The 19,686-nt window shown below is 63.9% G+C and overlaps 2 protein-coding genes across 5 annotated transcripts; both read right to left on the bottom strand.

Annotated features, from left to right (window-relative positions):
* Positions 1 to 3,279: 3,279 nt before the first annotated feature.
* VPS28 (VPS28, ESCRT-I subunit) lies at positions 3,280 to 8,142 on the bottom strand. Of its 2 annotated transcripts, none has more exons than XM_011374842.2 (10): positions 8,011 to 8,142; positions 6,323 to 6,389; positions 5,727 to 5,755; positions 5,592 to 5,629; positions 5,331 to 5,420; positions 4,515 to 4,620; positions 4,318 to 4,419; positions 3,940 to 3,993; positions 3,688 to 3,779; positions 3,280 to 3,599 (listed from the first exon to the last, which is right to left on the bottom strand). In XM_011374842.2, the coding sequence occupies exons 2-10, from the start codon at positions 6,357 to 6,359 to the stop codon at positions 3,482 to 3,484; spliced, it is 666 nt and encodes a 221-aa protein (XP_011373144.1). In that variant the 5' UTR covers positions 6,360 to 6,389; positions 8,011 to 8,142; the 3' UTR covers positions 3,280 to 3,481. The 2 variants fall into 2 exon arrangements, with proteins under 2 accessions (XP_011373144.1, XP_011373145.1); XM_011374843.2 differs by lacking the exon at positions 8,011 to 8,142 and adding an exon at positions 7,795 to 7,976 and having other exon boundaries at positions 3,355 to 3,599.
* Positions 8,143 to 8,323: 181 nt separating this feature from the next.
* Positions 8,324 to 19,686, bottom strand: TONSL (tonsoku like, DNA repair protein). Of its 3 annotated transcripts, XM_011374841.2 has the most exons (26): positions 19,537 to 19,685; positions 19,340 to 19,435; positions 19,035 to 19,177; positions 18,318 to 18,501; positions 17,936 to 18,065; positions 17,562 to 17,733; positions 17,368 to 17,482; positions 17,081 to 17,226; positions 16,855 to 17,007; positions 16,529 to 16,654; positions 16,221 to 16,392; positions 15,304 to 15,380; positions 15,129 to 15,218; positions 14,793 to 14,865; positions 14,546 to 14,709; positions 14,337 to 14,460; positions 13,449 to 14,188; positions 13,264 to 13,340; positions 12,768 to 12,921; positions 12,614 to 12,692; positions 11,849 to 12,150; positions 11,520 to 11,691; positions 10,714 to 10,889; positions 10,162 to 10,235; positions 9,766 to 9,899; positions 8,324 to 8,579 (listed from the first exon to the last, which is right to left on the bottom strand). In XM_011374841.2, the coding sequence occupies exons 1-26, from the start codon at positions 19,559 to 19,561 to the stop codon at positions 8,386 to 8,388; spliced, it is 4,092 nt and encodes a 1,363-aa protein (XP_011373143.1). In that variant the 5' UTR covers positions 19,562 to 19,685; the 3' UTR covers positions 8,324 to 8,385. The 3 variants fall into 3 exon arrangements, 1 of the variants encoding a protein (XP_011373143.1); XR_002776189.1 differs by lacking the exon at positions 8,324 to 8,579 and having other exon boundaries at positions 10,727 to 10,889; positions 19,537 to 19,686; XR_002776188.1 differs by lacking the exon at positions 8,324 to 8,579 and having other exon boundaries at positions 9,855 to 9,899; positions 10,727 to 10,889; positions 11,520 to 12,150; positions 19,537 to 19,686.

The following is a 19,686-nucleotide window of genomic DNA, read 5'->3' as shown; positions in this document are numbered from 1 at the left end:
GCAGGGGGGCCTGGGCCAGAGCAGCACACCTGGCAGGGGTCCCTCCCGGACATTCCTGTGGAGAGCCTGCACGGGCCCACCCCATCCCAGCCCCCTCCCAGGGTTCCACCCTGGCTCAGGGAGCTGAGATGCTCCCCCAGCCTCAAGAATGTGGGGCTCTCCTGGTCCTGGGTGTGGGCTCCGTGGGAGGTTGGCTGTAGTCTGAGGAACAGATACAGCCTTTGCTGAGTCATCTTCCCCCACCTCCAGCCCTCCAGGGAAAATCCCCCAGGAAATGGCCAGAGGCCCCCTGGGAGCCTGGGTCCTCGTCCCTCTACACCCTGCAGGAGGACTCTTGGGTGTGGTTCCCAGCCCTCCCCCTGTCCCTCCCCTCCCTGCTGCTCCCTCAGGCCTTTGACCCTCAGCCTTATCACTGCCTGGCTGGCACCTGGGGGAAGGTGCTGCCTGACCCTCCAGAGGTAGTGTCTAGGTGACCCCTCCCCACCTGGTTCAGCCATTCCTGAACCTGAGCCCCGTGGTGTGGCGCTGGGGGGGTAGGAGATTCAGACACCCCTTCACACAGTTCTGAGGGCTGAATCCAAACTGGCCCTTGTCCTTCCCCACTGCGTGGGACTGGCTGGGCTGGCTGGGGACCAGTCTGCAGCCTTGGGCCATCCGAGAGCCTATTAGCTTCCAGGCGAAGGTCTCAGCCCAGCCTGAGGCCTTGAAGGCCTGGCACATGCCAGCGGTGCCCTCGGCAGGCCCTCAGGCCTCAGTGGACCTCAGTGCCTCCTGCTCTGACCCCCACCTCTTCCACCAAAGTCACCCTTCTCTGTAGCCCAGAGCAGCGGGCTGTCACCAGCTCCCTGCACATCTGTCTCTGCCCCCTCCTCCCTTTTCCCCGTGCTGGGCTGTCCTCTGGGTGCTGAGCCTTCTGCTGTGTCCCCAGGCCCTGTCCTGCATCATCCTGTCACCTCATAAGCACATGGTAGTCCCTCCTGTCTTCAAACTTACACCCATGGTCACAAACAACCCAAGTGCCCACCCACAGATAGTGGATAAACACAATGTGGTCTGTCCGCATGGTGGAATGTTACTCAGCCTTGAAAAGGAAGGGATGCTGGCACTCGCCACAACACATCAACCTTGAGGACTGGGTGCTCAGCGAGCTGGCCCACCCCTCCCCCTCCCTGCCACGCCTGCAGGCCTTTGACCCCTCAGCTTTATGCTGCCTGGCTGCCACCTGGGGAAGGGGCCAGCCCCAAGGAGCTCCTAGTCCCCCCGCAAGGTCTCAGGGCAGCCTTGGATGAACCTTGAGGATGTTATGCTGAGTGAGATGTCAGTCACAACAGGACAAGTTCTGTATGATGCTTCTTACACAAGGCGCTCAGTCAAAATCGAGGGACAGGAAGTACAATGGTGAGCGCAGCAGCTGGGGGCAGGGAATGAGGGGAGTTTAGTGGGGAGACTTGCCATTTGGGAAGATGGAGAAGCTTCCGGAGCTGGCGGGTGGCAATCCCGGTATGGCATGCACCTACTAGACGCCGCTGAACTTAGACGGCAAACTTTGTTTTATGTACTTTCTTGCAATAAAAAACCGTAGAACAAAACAACCCTCCCTGGGTCTCTGCCCCTTCTGCTGCCCTAGACAGCATGACTTGGGGGTTCTGGCACTGGCAGCCTCTCCCGGGCTCCCCTGGAGCCCCCTCCCCACTTGTCAAGGTCACTGAGAGCCCCACAGGCCAGACCCAAGAGTGCGCTTCCTGGTCTGAGTCTGCCCTGGGCCCTGCGGCCCCTCCATGACCCGGGGCCTGCGTCCTCAGGGTCTCCTCCCGGCCCGGCCACCCCCACTTTAGCTCTTTTCCTGGTCTTTCCGTCCTGTCCCCAAGCGCAGCAGGGCTGGACCCTGGACCTCTTGGGAAGGATTCCTGGACCCCACCCACTGTCAGGCTTTCGCCCTGGAGGCACTGAGCCTTTGTGCCACACTTCCCTCTGGAATGGCAGCCTCTGATTTCCAGCCACTCCTCCGACAGCTCCCCTGGGCGATCAGAGCCAAGTCCAACCCAGCCTGTACCGACGGGCTCCAGCCCCCACGGGCCCCTGCTCCCTGCAGGCATCCTGCACCCCCTCCAGCCGCTCGGGTGCTGAGCCTGGGCACAACCCCCAAGTCCCTCCACGGCCCACATCCAGACCTGCTGGCCCTTCGCCCCGCTGGCTGGCCCTTCGCCCCGCGGGCTCGCCCTGGCAAGGACCCTACCAGTTGCCCCGGCTGTGTTGTCTCCCTCCATGATACGCAAGCGAGCTGGGGACACGCCTCTGCTTTGAGCACCCTGCTGGCCCCCAGGGCTCCTGGACACCTTCCAGAGTCCTTACGTCACCTGCCCAGGCCCCTAGCCTGGCTCCCCGCTCCCTGTCTAGGACTAGCTTTGAGGGCTGCTCACCCCTCTCCTTCCGTGCAGCACTGAGGCTGTCCCTGACTACTGCACGTGAAATGGCACCTCTCTGGCCATCACCCTTGGAAACACCGCAAGCTTCAGTCACTGACTCCGAATGCCAGAAATCGGAGAAAATGCTACAGCCAAACTGGCTCGTCCGTTATCCGATGCCGCTGCTGCCAGGTGTGACAGCCGTCTTAAAGCCCAGAGCCTTGGTTGTCCTGTTTGCTGCTGTCTGCCCGTGAGGACGAGGACCCTGTGGGGTCATATCCTGCAGTCTGCCAGCCGTCTGCCTCAGAGCAGGTCCACAGTAGATACTAGCAAATGAGCCATAGTTGGCCTTGGACCTCCTGTGTCCCCACCTGCGGCCTGTAGCTCCCCCGCCAGGCCTCAGGCAAGGGTGCCCCAGGGGCTCCTCGTAGGGCCTGGCTCCCTACTAGTGAGGGACATTCTCAGTGGCAGGAAGGAAATCAAATGGCTCCCACCAGTGTTCCAGTGAGCCACCGTACAGGACAGGGTCCTGCTGTGGAAGGTCAAACCCTGCGTTGGCCTGCAGTGTCCCCTGCAGCCACACTTCCCAGCCTGGGGTGGCACCGTGGCCTCTGCACCAAGCCAGCTTGGACTCTGAGCAGCCCAGAGCTCTCAGATGAGGGGTGGAGAGGTGGGTGTGACAGGAAGGCTCCTTGGTGGTCAGATTCAAGCCACGCCTGGCCCAGGCAGAGGCTCGCCCACCCCGCTGCTTGCCCTACAGTGACACCGAGGCCCTTCCCTGATGAACTGTGTGTGCTCGGAGCCTGTGTGCTCCAGGGCCACAAGATGCCACCTGAGGCCTAGAGGGCAGACAAACACTCGGGGCAGGCCTGGGTGGGGGTGCTCGCAGCAGCCGGAAAATCGGAAAGCATCTTTATTGTGGGGTGGAGGCTCGGGGTCAAGACACCATGGACAGACACAAACACGGGGCTGCTGTGGAAAGTCCAGGGGGTCCACAAAAACAGGAACCATGCTGGGAGGCTGGGGCCCCTCCACTGGGCAGGCCTGAGAGCCACCAGGACAGGGAGTTGGGGCACTCAGGCATGCAGAAAACGGTTGAAGGCGTTGTAGGCAGACTCCAGGTCGAAGAGCATCTGGCGCACTTGGGAGTCATCCAGCTCGTCCGATGCAGACATGCCGCTCAGAGTCTGCAGCCTGCGGCCGCAGGAGCACAGCGCTGAGGCGGCGAGCTCCAAGGGGCTCCCAGGCCTCCCAGGGCCTCCAGGAGGGGTCGGACACTCACCATTGGCTGACCGTTTGGCGGCCCTCGAAGTCGGGAGGCAGGTGGCTCATGCGGTGCATAGTCTCCATCAGTTCCCGCAGGTCAGGCTGGATCTGCACGCACGATGTCTCATGGGACCCAGCTCCCCTGGGAGCCCCCTCCCCTGGTGCCTGCGCCACCCTGGGCCAAGTCTGCCCTGTCCACGGCCCTGGCCCCGCCCCCAGCAGTTCTGACCCCACCTCGCCCCGCCCCCATCCCACCCGGGAGCTGCACCTCGTCCATGGCGCGGATCTCCAGGCGCAGCTTGTCCATCACTGTGATGAAGAGCTGCGGGCAGGTGTGTGCATGAGGCAACCCTGACCCGCCCCAGCGGCTGACGGGGGCGGGGGGGTTGGGGGGGAAGACCCCTCGCAGGGGAGGAGCCAGGCCAGCTCTGCTCCGCCCCTCTCTGGCCTCAGGAGCCAGTCCTTTTCCTGCTCAGCCTCAGCTGTCTGGTCATTCGCCTCCCGCCTCTGTCCCCACAGCCCTGGGGGCTACTCCATTTGCTGGGGGTGGCTGGCTTCCTGCTACAGGGCCCCCACCCGGGGGAGTGAGTGCTGTGCAGCTCGGGAGCCGGGACCCCGCGTGCGCATGCGGCTGCGGCGGGCTCACCGAGACGACGTCCGCAATGCAGCGGTTGAGGTTGCCCTTGTCGTCCTTGATGGTGATGGGCCGGTCCTCCTTGATCCTCTCCATGGCCAGCGGGCAGTCCAGCTGAGAGGAGACACAGGGTGACGGCCAGGACCCTTCCCAAGAGTTGTCCGCACCGCCCACCCGCCACCTCTCAGCCCGGGGGCCAGCTCACTTACGCGGAACTTGCGGCAGAATTCATCAATGGAGCTGATTTCTGAGCCCTGCACCTGACGGAAGGCCGCTTTGTACTGCACCAGCAGGCGAGAGCAGGCTGCCGTGTACCTAGGGAGCGGCCAGGCCGTGGGCCTCAGCATGGGGACAGCCCTGCCCGTCCACGCAGGGCAGCTCTCGCAGAGAGCTGGGTGACAGGTCAGAGGTAGCCATCAAGGGCAAGGCTTTCCACTGAGTTTACACAAGAGAGTTCTGGACGAGGGGGGCGGAGGCCAAATCATGGCTGCCGCAGGGGACCAGGCCCCCGCTGTTCAGACTGGCCCCAGGGTCCAGCACTGGGCAGAGGCCCAGCCAGCCCCCTTGTGTGGGTCGTGCCTCTGCACCCACGGCTCGTGGTCCTCTGTAGCGGGCCTTCTGCACTAAGTTAAGGCCTGCGTGCCTCCCGTGTATCTCGCCTGGCCAGCAGCACCGAACAGACTGACCTGACCCTCCTGCTTGCCTTCTGAAGCCCTCATCCATGTACTCAGGGGAGCAGGCTGGGACAAAACCCCAGGGACGGGGTGGTGGGCACCCTCTCCCCTGGGACACTGCAGTACCACCAGGACTGCCCTGAATGAGAAGATGCCCAGGCTGCTAGCAACCAGGGCACCTCCTTGTGCTGGCAGGCCCCAGAGTAGTGGGCACCCTTACAGCCTGATGGAGAGGCAGAGGCCCAAAGAGACCCCCACCCTCACTTCCTGCTGAGCACCCAGGCCCTGGAGGGCGGAAACCAGCTTCCGAGGCCAGGTCCTCGTCTGCGGGCAGTGACAGTGGGCTCTCACTCGCTTGGGGTGACACAGTCCTTGATGTACGCCTTCTCCAGGGCCTGCATGGTCTTCACAACCGCAAACAGCTCTGCCATGTTGTCATACCTGAGAAGTGTGTCTGTCAGGCTGTGGCCGCCCAGGCCCCCAGCCCTGTGGGGTGCAGGTGTGGCAGAGCTCCGCATTTGGCCCAGCCAGACCCACATCCTCCTGATCCTCGGTGTGGGGTGGGTGTGGGCTGGGGGCGCGGGCGGGTGTGCGGGGAGCATGCGGACTCACTTCTCCCGCTCCCGGGCATTCTTGTACAGCTTCACTTCCTGTCGGAGAGAGGGGCGTTGCGTCAGCACCGTGGAGGCTGCTCACATGGGCATTTGCTGTTGGTTAGTGCCGGCCAGGTGGGCACCTGCCACTCACCTCATACAGCTCCGGCTTGTTTCCAGGAGCTGCAACAGAGCAGGCAGAAAGCTGACAGGCTGGCCACAAAGGCAACCCCCAGCTGGGCAGGCCTGCCCACGCGCCCTGGCCCCAGCCCTACATCAGCACCCCTCCCAGAGGCCAGGGCTGTGCCATGTCTCAAAGAGCCCGGAGGGAGCTGGAGCATAGGAATTCCATGTTTGGGGGTGGGCGGGGCTGAGCAGAAGATGTGCCGGGACGGGCCTCCCATTCCCTCACTACTTCTGGGCCACCTCCCTCTATAGCGACCACACCTTGTGTATAGTGCAGTGATGAGGCATAAATGTTTGTTATGTGCTCTGTGACCTTTCCCCTGGCTGGGTTACTCTGGGATGCCAGAACCTCCTAAGGCTCCAGCCACCCTAAAGCTATCATCTCAGTGCCCAGCCAGCCCACCTAGTGGTGGTCTCTGGGCCCCCGTGATAAAATGTGCCAGCCCCTGGCCAACCCGAGGCCGTATGGGGGACACCTGCAGGGTCCCCCAACCACTGGCCACTGCTCCCATCAGCCTCTGCAGCAGGGGCTGAAAGCCTGGGCCCAGCTCAGGCCACACTCACCTCCCAGGCCTGGAGTGGCTGGGATCCCGTGAAACATCCTGTAAGTGCAGGCGGCTCGAGCAGAGATCTGGGGAACAGAACCAGCACTGACTCATGGGACCCTGACCCCTCATGAAGAGCTTCTCACTCTCGGCAGAGACAGCTGAGAGACGGCAATGAACACACAGGACACTGAGTGCTGTGCTGGTCACACCTGCTGTGTCCTGGCTGCCATCAGGAGGAAGCATCTCAGGAGAGCAGGGTGACAGTGTGGGGAAGGGCAGGCTGCTCAGAGCCAGGGGACTGGGAAGAGGAGGCGGTAGTAGCTATAGGATGGACGATCTGGAAGGAGAGTTGGGCAGAGGAAACAGCATCCGCAACAGGAGGTCTTTGTTTAGGGATTGACTGGAGGTGCAGACAAGCTGGGGGGTGGGGATTTCTGAGAGACAGGTGTCCAGGGCATGAGGCTGGAGAGGCAGGCGAGGTCAGTGTGCAGCCCTTGCAGGTCATAAGCGAGTCTTACACCAGCGTGCAGGAGCTCCAGAAGGGCTGGAGACAAGCTCTGGGGCTCCCAGCCAGGCAGGGAGCCAAAGAGAAGGGGCAGAAGTAGGAGGCTGGGGAGGGTCCTGCCTAGTTGGGAAGTTGACATCAGTGCTGGGGCCAATTATGGAAACGCTCTGGAGATGGACCCACAAGACCCAGTGAAGGATTTGAAATGGGGTGTCAAAGAGGCAAGAATGACAGACACCCCCGTTTTTGGCCCAGTGGCATGGTGACAGCGAGGTGCACTGAGATGGAGACAGAGAAAGGAGCAGGTTTGCCAGGCAGGGGGGTATGCAGAAAAGCGCACCCTGGTTCGGATGTGTGAGTTTGGGGCTCCATTAGACATCCAAGAGGTGTGCAGAGGCAGCTGGAGGTCAGGGGAGAGACCTGGCTGGCAGTGTGGAGCCAGCGCCCTGCGGTGGATGGCGTGACACAAGGGACAGTTAAGGAGGACAGTAAACGAAGACAAGAGAGAAAGCAGCCCAGGCTGGAGACCCAGGGCACTCGTGGGCAGAGGCTGGGCAAAGGGTAGCAGAAGGGCGGGGCAAGAGCAAGGCGGTTCAAGTTAAGGAGCAGTTTCGGGGAGAGACCAAGAGGCCAGGAGCACAGACAAGGATCACACAGACTATTCAGCAGCCCCCCCCTCAGCCTCAGGGAGGAGGCGGTGCCCAGGTGGAGTGGCCGAAAGGAGAGGAACCGTCAGTCGTCCAGGGCCGGATTCTTTGGCCTCGGAAACTTACGTTCTCTGGCTACCAATGAACACATCGGCTAAATCTCACAGACCCGAGCCCGAGTCAAAAAAAGCGCGTTTCCGGAGAACGCCCGCGACGTGCCTGTGTAGGTGACACTCGCTCAGGTTGCGAGGGGTCCAGCCAAGCAATAAAGCGCCCCAAGGGAGGTACGCTCGGGGACCCGGGGTCTGGACTGATCAGTGGGGGCTGCGAGTCTACCTGAGGGGGGAGTTGGCAGGGGCACCGGGGGGAACACGCCTGGGGTTCCCGCCCACGACCGCCGGGCTCCGAGGCGCCAATTCCAGGAATCGGGAGAGGAGCCCCCAAGATAAGGGGACCCCTTTGTGGTATGGCGATGCCTGCGGGCCCAGGCCAGAATCGCCTCTCCCCACCGGGTCAGCCGACCCCCGCCCGCCCGCCCTGGGCCAGGAGTACCTGGGCAGGACCGGCAGTCCGGGAGATGACGGCGGGGCGGGGATCCCGATCGGCTGCTCGGCGCTCGACCCCGTGCCTGCGCCTGCGCACTCCCGCCTGCCATCGGCGCTCGACCCCCGCGCCTGCGCCCTCCCGCCTGCCATCGGCGCTCGACCCCTGTGCCTGCGCGCGGACTCCGCCTTCCCGAACCCCGGCCGCGCCCCCGAGCGTCCCAGGCTCGGATCTGCCCTCAATGCCCGCGGCTGTTTCTCTACCGCAAAGCCAACTCAGTCTTCCACCTCCCGCCCGCCTTAAGGCAGCAGGCAGGGAGAGGTGGCGGCAGCAGCAGCGTCCATTTATTAGGGGCGTATGGGGAGGGCGGGGTGACGCCGGCCATCAGAGGCGCCGGAAGAAGAGCTTGGCGCCACGGTCCAGTGTGCACATGCCGGGGTCGGGCTGGCTGGGCAGCCGCTGGCGCAGGGCGGTCCGGTCCTCGCGGGAGAGGCGTTGGCTGCACAGCTGCAGCTCCTGCAGCTCCGCTGTTATCTTGTCCCAGAGGCCCAGGCCCAGGGGGCCCCGCACAGCACAGCCTGCAGGGGGAGGCGGAGCGGGCCTTAGAGCTGCTACGGCAGGGTGAAGCCGGGCAGCAGCAGGGGACAGTGTAGGCACCAGGGCACTCTCAAGCCTGTATCCTTCCTCTTTACCGACGTGGCCCTCAGAAAGATTACTTCCTCTGAGGCCCCAAGGGCTGTGGGGCGCTGCACAGACAGAAGCCCAGCAGAAGCCCCATAACGCTCCAGGAGGGGTCATGTTCTCTGAGGGACCGCCTGGGACCTGGGCCCTCTCACAGCCAGGGGTCAGGAAGGAGGGAGGTTGCCTAACATAAACACTGCAGTCACATCTGTGCCTCTGACAGTGTCTTTGATGATACCTGGGTCTTTCCATCCATAAAGTGGACACAATAGGGGCTGCCCAGGAGTTCAGTGCCTACTAAGCTGCCAAAGCTTGATCCTGAGGCCAGAGTGCCCAGTAGGCTCAGGGCTCCCAGGAGCTTGGTGAGAGTGTAGATGCCAGGAAGCTAGGTGTGTGGAGAGCAGGCCCTCAACTGAGTGTCAATCTGCCACCAACCTGCCTTCATGGAGGAGCCAGCCTGGCCTGGCCCTGTGAGGCAAGGGTGAGGAGCAGGAATAACCCAGGGGCTCCCCATGTGTACACCCACTCCCAGCCTTTGTCCTCCTGGAGACAAAACCTGGTGCTCCCCCTGCCCCAGGCCCCAGCTGGATAAGCCAGGCTGCTGGCCTGGGGTCATCCCCAAGACAGCTCTGGTAGGGCACTGTGCAGGTGTGACCAGAATGACAAATTAAAGCAGGCCACAGGCCAGGGAGATATGGTCAGAGCATCCTATGGCAGGAACTGGGAAGGGAAGGCAGCTTCCACCTCTTACTTTGAGCTCCCTCTTCTTGACAATGGGGAGGAAGTCCCCTTGGAAGGGGTCTCCACGCCCTCTGCCATGGCCTCTGAGGACCAGGCTGAATGGGCCAGAGGCAGAGATCCCATGCCGCTCCTGCGCCATCATTGGAGGAACTGGGATCACACCCCCTTCCAGTCACTTGTCCCACACTTTAGCCTCAGGGGGCCCAGCCCACCCTTGCTGTCTGACTGGTGGCACTGACAGCCCCTTCGGAAGAGGTGCCCGGGCCTCAGGCAGGTCCCTGAGGAGGGATGCATGTCACCAGCCCTGGTGTGGCAGGTGTAGACACCATCCCCAGAGCTCACCTGACAGGCACAGGAAGCGCAAACCTTGGGGCCGCTCCTGGAGGGCGGACAGGAGCCCCTCCAGGCCCTCAGAGCCGATCTCTGGGTTGGCAGATAGGTCCAGCGAGACAAGTGAGGGGCAGAGAGGAAGACATCTGAGACAGAGAAAAAGTGAGGGGATCAGCTTCCCGGGAGGGAGGTGCCCATCACCAGAGAAAGCTGCCCTGAAAAAAATCACAGCTCTGGGAGCCACAGGCAAGGCCCAGCAGGCTGCCCCCGGCCCGGCAGCGCCCCTCCAGGGCCATCAGGGCGCTGCCAGGGGCACCACGGGAAGGAGGTGGCCCACAACCCCCCAACTCTTAGTCCTTGGGATTAGGCCCCCCTCAGGACAGTGGAAGCACAGGCAGGTGGTGTTACCTGCTTAGGTCTCCCACTGCCTCGCTGTCCAAGTGGTTTGCAGACAGGTTCAGGTGTGTCAGAGCACAGCCTTCCTAGACACAGCAGAGGCCCGAGACAGGTGAACTGAATGGAGTGCTTGCCCTCCCTGCATCCCAGTAGAGGCCCCACACAGTGGTAGCCACTTTCCCTCTTTCTTGGGGACAAGGGGGCAAAGGCTGTCTTGGCCCCCGAGGCAGAGGGGAGCAGCACCTCTAAAATTGCAGATCAGAGATGCTTCCTTCTACATGTGCCACATTTGGCGTATGGTGAAGTGAAAATCATGGGGACCCAGCCTTGGCTGGAAGAGCCCTCAGAAGCCTGGCATGCTCCCTGGGACCTGCCTGGGGACAGGGGAGGCCACCCTGGCTCCCAGATGCCCTTCCTGCAGGAATCCACAGCCTGAGGAATGCAGCTCGACAGAAAGCTTCCCCCACGGCTATTTCTGGGTCCTCCACCCCAACTTCACCTGTGGAACCTTTGGCCCAGGTGGCTCAAGGCTCCTGTGGCTTGACATCCATCCCCAATGCATACCTTGGTCAGGTACCTGACTATGGGCTCCATGAGGCCTGAGTCACTCTTGCTGGCCACCACGGAGCTGAGCTCCAAGCGCAGGAGGGTGTGGGCAGGCAGGCTCTGCAGGGTCTGAGCCAGGGCGGTGGCACCCAAGACATTGTAGGACAGTGACAGTGTCTTCAGGTGCTTGGCATCTGAACCGGGAGCCAGAACCTGTCAGCTCCACACAGCCACCACCCCTAGCCCTGCTACAGCCCTCATGAGCCTTCTGGGGACGCTATCATCCCTGACGTTTTGTGTACAGGTAAACTGCCTAGGGTCCCGGCTAGGGAGCGGGTGGGCTGGACTCCTGAGCCACGATGGGACGCCCGGGTGCCTAAGTCAGGCCCTGGGCTTGGATGTGCGTGCCTCATCTGCTGCCCTAAGCCCAGACCCCTCCCCTGCTGCTGCTCTAAGTCCTGAATCTCATGTCCTAGCCTACTGCCTCTGCAGAAGAGCCTCCTGGAGGACCCTCACTTCCCAGCTTCAATACTGGGACCCTAGCTCTCTGCAGCCCTGGTGCACTTATGGTGGAATCACCTCAGGCGAATAGAACGCTCAGAGCTGGTGACGACAGTGTGACTGGGGTGTGTCCTGAGGGACAGCTGGGGCAGGGTGTGTACTGGGGGATGGCTCAGGCAAATGCAGCACCCGCACGTCTACCTACATGGGCCTAGATGCCAGGCTGGTATCCCAGGGCTCCTTTTGGTCAAGGCTCTTGGCATCCCCGGACACACCCTTCTGATGGCAACTGGGACCAGGGAATAGACATGCGGTCAGCTTACCTTGGAAGGCACTTCCCAGGGCTGCCTGGTGGCTCAAGAGGAAAGTGGAGCCAAAGCCACAGGCCTGGAGATGCAGGGTGCTGAGGGCGGGGCAGGCCTGCAGGATGGAGGCCAGGGCCTGGCTGCATCCATCCCCAAGGGGGTTCATGCTCAAGTCCAGCTCTTCCAGGTTCTGGGGAAGATACAGGCCTCCAGAAGGTCTGATGTCCTTGCCATCCCAGGCCTGAGCACCAGCTAGCACTCCCACCGCTCCTTCCCACCCAGTGCGTGATTAGATGAGAGTGTTCCGATGTCACCTGTTGCTGGCCTGGTGTTCTCCACATCTTTACCTGCAAGGTGATCTGCCCCTGGAGGCCTGTGGCCAGCTGGCGCAGGCCCTCAGGGCCCAGATGATTGGAAGAGAGGTCAAGGACGGTCAGGCTGGGCACAGTACCCAGGACAGCCAGCAGCTCGGTGGCACAGGCATCCCCCAGCCGGTTTCCTGCCAGGCGCAGCTCCCGGAGCGCAGAGTGCAGCTTGAGGGCCCACAGCAGGGGAGTGAGCTGAGCCTGGCGCAGGGCCAGGGAGCAAGCGCTGAACGAGGGGCCTAAGCTCTGGTGCTTTACGGCCTGCAGCACCTGCTGGTGTGGCTCTGGGTGGGGTAGGTATGCCATCAGGGCCAGAGCCTGCCTGCTCTGGTTCTGGGGGCAACCTAGGCACCCCCCGTCCGAGCCTGCTGCGAATCCTGGGGGCCCCTACACAGGCTGGTAGGCGGCACTGACCAGCCTGCCCTGCGAGGCCCTCCCCAATGGGACCCTGGCCTCCACTGGCCACCCCGCAGTTCAGCCTGAGGCCAACCTCTCAGCGTCCCTGGCAGCTCTCAGCAGTGCCAGACTTCCCGCCCAGGCCCAGCCCAGGGACCCCAGGTTCTATGGGCCCCACTTCCAGGTGGGACCACCGTCTCCTACCCATTGCTCCTGTGTGTGGGCAGAGTAGGGGAGAAAACCTGAGGACAGGTGTGGTGGGAGGGGATCACGGCAGACACCTGGGGTCCTGGGACCAAGACCCTGTGACCACAGGTGGCAGGGGCAGGTGGGGCCTGTCTGGGCCCTTACCTTGCTCCAGGCTCTGACAGGCCCTCAGGTAGCGGTCGGTTAGTGGGGGCAGGTCCCACGAAGTCACTTCAGCCAGCACCTGGAAAACACCATGAGCAGGCAGCCGGGCACCAGCGCAGGATGCTCATGCTCAGGCCCGGCTCCTGTCACTCACGTCCTCGTTGGTCTGCAGCACATCGGGGACGGGGTCCTGTGGGGCCAGCAGGGCCCCCTCTTTTCTCAGGGTGAGCCTCGGCAGCAGCCCACAGGCCTGGTAGTAGCGCTGGGCAGCCTGTTCGGCCAGCCAGGCCACGGAGTGGGCCTCCTTGCTGTTGGAACAGGGTGCAGAGCGTACGCTGAGGAAAGGCCCTGGTTCCTTCCCACCCCCACTGGCTCGGCATACCAGTGCCCCTGCAGCCCAGCACCTCCAGCTTCCCTGGGGCCGCAGGACCTGACCCGACCACTCTGGGGCCCTGCTTGTGCTGGTGCAGGGCACCCTGACCTTGACCTGGGCCAGCAGGGGTGGCGCATCAAGTCAAAGCGAGCCCTGGCTACATGTCCCACCTGATGTGCAAACACCAGAGTTCATGGCTGCCACCAGGTGCCACCTCCTCGGAGCCCACAGGGGTGCAGAGGGACCTGGGGCTGGGAGGGGGCGGGTAACACCTTACCTGTGCGGGACAGGGATGAGGAAGAGACTGTCCTGGACGCGAACGCGCACCCGGATGGGAGGGAGCAGGGCGGGTCCCTGGCAGACAGGGGCAGGGAGGGACAGGCTGATCAGGGAAACCAGTCCCTGCCCTGCCCCACGGCACCCCCGGGCTGGAGCTGGCTCTGCCCCAGTCGTGGCACCCACCAGGGGCTGGCCTTCCGCAGGTCTCTCCCCACCCGGGACGCCGGGACTCTGGGGGGGCTCTGTGGCCGAGCGGCAGTCTCCAGCTGCTCTGCCCACTGCACTTGAACTCCCATGACGGGGCAGCCGGCTCTGCCGGGCCCGGGGCCTGATGGGGCTCTCATCGCTGCTTGACTCCGAGACACGATGCCGGGTGCTGTGCCCACAGCCCTGGGGCTGAGGCCGGCGGCAGCCCCGGTGGCCGGGGGTCACCAGCAGATCATCCTCCAGCCAGTCCCCAGCCAAGCACTCCTCCTCAGGGATGAGTGCTGCCTGTGGCGGGGGGGCCTCGCCAGGGCCCCGAGATGGGCCAGACTCCAGGCGGCAGCTTCGGGCACTGCCCACACCTCGAATGGCTGCCCGGTAGGCTGCCCGGCCAGCACCCACTGCCGCCACCTCCCTGTCGCTGGTGTGGCCCGCCATGCAGGCCTTGGCCTGCTGTGCTGGGCCGGAGCGCCGGGGCCTCTTCCGGGTTGGCTGGGGAGCACCCGTGCTGTCCTCGCCCTCCGAGCTGCTGCTGCTGGCCAGCTTGTGCCTGCTCCTTCCAGGCCTGGCCACGGGCGGCACTGCTGATGCCTGGGAAACCCTGGCCCTGGCCTGACAGGCCTCTGGGGGTCCCGGGCAGGGACTTGAGGAAGGAGAGGCCTCAGGGTCAAACAGATGGTCCCTTAGGAGGGCCTCGGAAGCCAGGGGGCTGTGGGGAGCTGTGGGAAAGCGGAGCCCACTGTGAGGGATGCCCGGCCCCACGCCACCCCCCCCAGCCGCTACGCAACATGCCTTTAGGAATCAGGGCCCAGCGGGCTGCTGGACTGGGGAGCAGTGTCCCCAGGGGCAGAAGAGGCCCCTCCTTACCTCGGCCTGTGGAGGCCGCCTGGAGCAGTCTCTCCATGGCGCCTGCCTTTTCCCACGTCTCGCTGTCCAGGTCCTGGCAGTACAGCTTCACCCACTGCTGCAGGGTCTCCAGAGGGCTGTGGCCCTGCAGGCACCCAGCTGAGAGCAGGCCCAGGGAGCAGCCCCACCCACCGTGGCCCATGCCCACCTGGTCCCTCATCCTCCCTCACCTTCCTGGTTCGCAGGGTGACTGACGCTCCCCGCTCAATGAGCAGCTCAGCCACCTCGAAATGGCCACAATTGAGGGCATCGTGCAGGGGAGTTATGCCTTCACAGCCCTGGCCGCCTGGGTCGTCCACCGCAGCCCCATGGTCCAGCAGGAAGCGGACGATATCTGTGGATCGGGACGTGAGCCTGCTCCCAGAGTCCTCCTCAGACCCCCTCCCTGCCATGTGCTAAACTCCAGGCCGTGCTCACCCAGATGCCCATAGTTGCAGGCCTCGTGCAAGGGCGTCCAGCCGCAGTAGTCCCGAGGATTCAGGGGGTGGCCCTGTGACCAAGGATGGGAAGGAGAGGGCCCCAGGCTCAACGACAAGTGCCTGACCCTGGAGCTCCACGACCTGAGCTGATCCCACGGCCCATTCCTGGTCTGGCCCTGTCCAGATCCTACCAGAGTGTGGGAGATGCTCCCACCATCAGGCAGGGTCCCAGGGGTGCCTGCAGGCGCTTGTGCAGGGCCAGGAGCACGGCGCCCCCTCCAGCTCCCATGTCCTCCCTGTACCCCGGGGTGGGGAAAGCGGGGTGCAGGCCCACCTGCCTCACGAGGTCCTGGACGCGGCCGAGCTGGCCCTCGATGCAGGCTCGGTGCAGCAGCGTCTCTCCCACGTCATTACGTCGGTGCCACTGTGGGCGGTCACCAGAGGACGTAAGTGCCCAGACCATGCTGGTGAGCGCCCGAGGGGACACGTGCTCGTCCCGCTATCCTTACCTTGCCTGTCCTCTGCCGGCCCAGGCCACCATGCAGCTCATCCTGCAGCCGCTGGGACTGGCTGTCAGCCTCGTCATCTGCGAGAGCCGGGCCGCCGCCTGCTGAGCCTGGGGCTCCCTGCTCACTGCCACCTGCCTATGGTCTCCGGTGCCCCGTCCTTCTGCCTACCTGACCCCTGTCCACTGCACATTGGCCGCTTGCTTGGAAGGCAGACCCTGCTCTGTGGGCCATGCCCCACCCCAGACCGATGCCACTCCAGCCTGGGAAGAACCTTTGTCGGGCTACGTCAACCCACGTTAAAGACACTTGTCGTTGAGCCTGGGGCCCTCTGCCTGCCCGTCTGCATCCTCCCATACTGCTGGCTCTTTCCAGAACCCCATTTCCTTCCGTGACCTTCTGTTGAGCAGCACTGCCTAAAGCTGCTGTCCCTCGTCCTCTCTCCCTGGCTCCAGCCACGCCCTGCGAGGTGGAGCCCAAACTCTCCACAGCCCTTGGCCACTCACCGAGAGGTTCTGGAAGCCCCCCAAGTTCAAAACTGAACACGCTCATCCTGGACTCAGGGATTGGTCCCCACCCCTCGGCCCCAATCTGCCCTCCCTGCCCCCGGCTGCCCTGGATGGCTTCGGCCCGAGCCCGCCGACTCTCCTTCCGTCCACCTGCCACGAAGCTGACCACGTCAGCTCTCAGGTCTCTCAGGAAGTGCTAAGCCAACCACCCTCACTGTACCCTTTCCCCAGGTCTGAGCCCATGCCACTGCCTAAGGAACACCCTCCAGCCCCCCGTGTCGGCCCCGCCAGGAAGGCTTGCTGCGCGTGCCCCCCCTTGGCTCCACTGGCAGTGGTCACCCGCCTTGCATGGAGCTGTGTCCTCCTGTCTCGAACCAGGTGGCACGGGACCAAGGCACATGCGGGCCTCACCACTGTCCGAGAGCTCCACCTCACTGGCCTCCACGGCGTCGCTGTCTTCACCCCCGTCGTCCTCGCCCTCGTCCTCGCCCTCGCCCAGCTCCTGCAGTCTGGCCTCAGTGCCAGGGGCCTCCTGGTGCTGTAGTCTCAGCTGCACGGTGTGGAGGTGCCGCAAGATCTGCCTCTGAGGAGCAGGGGATGCCCAGCTCACGGCCAGGGCCACGGGGATGCTGGCCCCGGAATGGGGGGACACGGGGATGGAGACCGAGGCAACCAGCAAGCTGCGCTTGGGGACCCCAGCTGGGTGGGTGGAGCCGCACCTGCAGCTGGGGCTGCTGGGCCTGTTGGGCACAGCTGAGAGCCTTCTGGAAACATGGTGCCAGCTCCTCATAGGTGTCACCGGCCTCCTCTCGGGAAAGCGCGATATTTAGCCAGGTCTTGGCTTCCTGAAGCGGGAGCAAGAATGGGCTAGTGGCTGCTGCCCACTGCACACAGCTGGCCCAGGCGCCCCGCTGCACCCCGTGCCAGGAGGATGGCAGCCTGGGAGTGGAAATGCCCATCTGTGCCCACCACCAGGTGTGGCGGTCCCAAGGCACAGGTGTGGTGACACATGCAGGGGGCAGAGCTGGGCACAATCACCTCTCACCTCCAGGGCACTGCCATCCCGCAGCCTCAGCTCCTCTTCATAGTGGTGCACAGCCTGACGGTGGTCTTTCATGTCTCCCAAGGTGGCAGCCAGGGACACGTGGATGATGGCCAGCTCAGGCCCTGGCCTGCCTAGCAGCTCAGCCAATTGCAGCTGAGGAGGCAAAAGTCAGGCCTGGGCCACTCCACAGTGCTGTCCTCCCCTCCCACTCCGCCGCGGTGCACACCTGCTTCTGGTAGGCCTTGGCTGCCTTGGGGAAGTCACCTGCCTTAGAGAACAGGTCCCCCAGCTGTTCACAGATGCCCATGGCACCCTGAGGGTCACTGGCCTCAGACTCCTCCAGTCGCTGCTGCAGCCGGACGACCGCCAACACTGCCAGAAAGAGCCTCGTGTGAGGGGGCGGCAGGGCACAGGCTCCAGACTGGCTTTGCCGCCCGTTAGCCGAGTCTCTTAGGCAGGACACCCGCCCTGTCCAGGCCCCTCTACCGATGACGGGTCCCCTTCCAGGCTCACCATACTTGAGGGTCTGGTGCACAGCCGCCTTCTGCAAGGGCTTCTGGAAACCCAGCCTACACGCCTTCTTCAGCACTCTTTTGGCAGCCAAAAAATCCCCCAGGTCTTGGAGAACCTGGAGGGTGAGGGCAGGTAAGTACTGCGGCCCCCCTCGAGGCCCAAGCCTGCCTGAGGGCCGCGGCGCGGAGGAGCACCTGTGAGATGAGCACGCAGCACTCGCTCTCCATGAAGCCCTTCCTCAGGGCGCGTGCGCACTCCCGGGCCCCCTCCAGGCAGCGCATGGCCTGGGAGTGCTGCCCTCTGCGCCAGTGGATGGCGCCCAGGTTGTAGCGGGCGCGAAACAGGTCCTCGTGCAGGTGGTTCTGCCTGCGGGTGGTGACAGGTGCTCAAAGTGCTGGGGCACTCCCGCTCTGCGCCAGCACGACGGGCAGCCCCGCCGGCCCCTCCCCAGCGCACAGCAGACGTGCCGGGCCTCCTCTGCTAACGGGAGCCCGGCTAACCGCCGCCCAGCTCCTTCCTCCAGGAGCGGGAGACTCAGCCTGTCCTGGGGCCCAGCGGGGAGGCTTACTCAGCAAGAAAGATGCTCTTCTTGAAGTAGCTGTTGCACAAGGCCACCTCCTGCAGGCTCTCAAAGGTCAGGCCAAGGTTGAGGTAGAGCCGGGTCCTCATCTCAGTCAGCTCTCGCCCAGGCAACGTCCCTGGAAGACGCCCCTCTCGATGCTCGGTGCCTCATCCCCGTGGGATCTCCAGCTCTGGACCCTGTGCCCCACCCTCTCTCATGCCTCCTACGATGGTGCCAGGGTTGAGGGTTCCAGGAGCACAGACTGTGCGTCTTATCGCTAGTAGGCTTCTAAGAACAGATCTCAACCTCACAAGGAGGTAGAGGGCAGGCAGGTGATGGGGCTGCTCTCCCCTCGGCCTACAGGTCTGGAGGTAGGGGCGGTACTCACTTTGCAGCTTCTCATCCACGATAGCCAAGCTCTTCTCAAAGGCAGTCTGGGCCTGCAACAAGGCATCCTGTGACTGGCAGTAATCATAGATGTCCAGATGGGTGCGGCCGATGGTGGCCCAGGCCCTTTGCAGCTCGATGTGGTTGGACAGGGAACGGGCCAGCTCCAGGTAGTGGTGCTGGTGCTGGGGCACAAAGATAGTTGCCGTGAGCCAAGCCCCACCTCAAACAAACCCCACAGGTCACCTAACTCCAGGGAGTCCTGATCTTTGCCCAGGAGAGCTCCCTGCTCCTCCGAACCCCCACAGAGCTGGCCAAAGCCAGGCCACACGTGCCCCATCTCCTTCATGCCAACGGCTGCCCGTGGGGACACCAGCTCACAGTCCAACAAGCAAGCATCATGACAGACATGAAATGATGAGTCAAAGTTGGCGGGGTTCCTGCACCCCGGCAGCCAAGGAAGGCTTGTGTGGACAGTGGGTCCTGACCACCCAAGCAGTCCACAGAGACAATTCGAGTAATATGTTCACTAACAGTTTCTGCGGCCAGGCACCCACGAGAGGATGTGGTGCACCCACCCCAGGACCCCACCACTATCTCTGAAGGTGAGACCCAGACAGTGGAGACGGTGCTCCAAGCTCAGAAAGGAACCCCCACGAAGTGCAAAACCAGGAAGGTGGGGTCTGGCCAGTATGAGTGCCAGCTGGGCGCAGCCCACCTGCAGGGCAGCTGAATAGTCCTCCATCTCGGCCAGCCGCTCTCCGATCTTTCGGTGAGCCACGGCGCAGCCCAGGGGGTCGTCGGCGCTCTCCAGGAGCTGCAGCTCCTGCTCGTGCTCCTGCAGGGCCTCCGAGTAGCGGCCTGGGCCGGCGGGGGATTGAACATTTCAGCCTGGGCCGCAGTCGACCAAGAGCCGGCGGGGCGGCGAGCAGCGCGCTCACCCTGGCTCCCCACCCCCGTCCGCCCAGCAGCTCTCAACCCCTGGGCCCCGGCCCCACCCTGGGCCCCGCGCGAGGCTCGCACCATGGCTGGCCAGGAGCTCCCCCAGCTGGTGGCAGAGGGCTGCCTCCTCCTGCAGCTGCCCGCTGTTCTGGGCCTTGGCCTTGGCCTTGTACAGCTCTGCAGAGAGAAAGAGAAGGCCAGGAAGCTGAGCCCCTCCGCCTGGGCCGGCGAGGCCCGCTCCCAGTTCCCACGCTCGGGCGTTCGACCCGAGGACTCACGGCGAAGCTCGCGGTCCACGCTCATGCTGCGGCCGCCGCGCAGGAATCCGGACTTCCCGCGCTCCCACGCCGCCCCGCCCCCCGGCCCGCGCAGGCCCAGTCCCGCCGCTCGGAGGCGGGGCTCTCAGCCTCCGCGCGCGCGGAGGGTCC

Source organism: Pteropus vampyrus, unplaced genomic scaffold, assembly GCF_000151845.1.
Source record: "Pteropus vampyrus isolate Shadow unplaced genomic scaffold, Pvam_2.0 Scaffold256, whole genome shotgun sequence".
NCBI lineage: Eukaryota > Metazoa > Chordata > Mammalia > Chiroptera > Pteropodidae > Pteropus > Pteropus vampyrus.
Note: the sequence above shows the minus strand (reverse complement) of the source record. Positions and strands in the feature narration are given on the sequence as shown.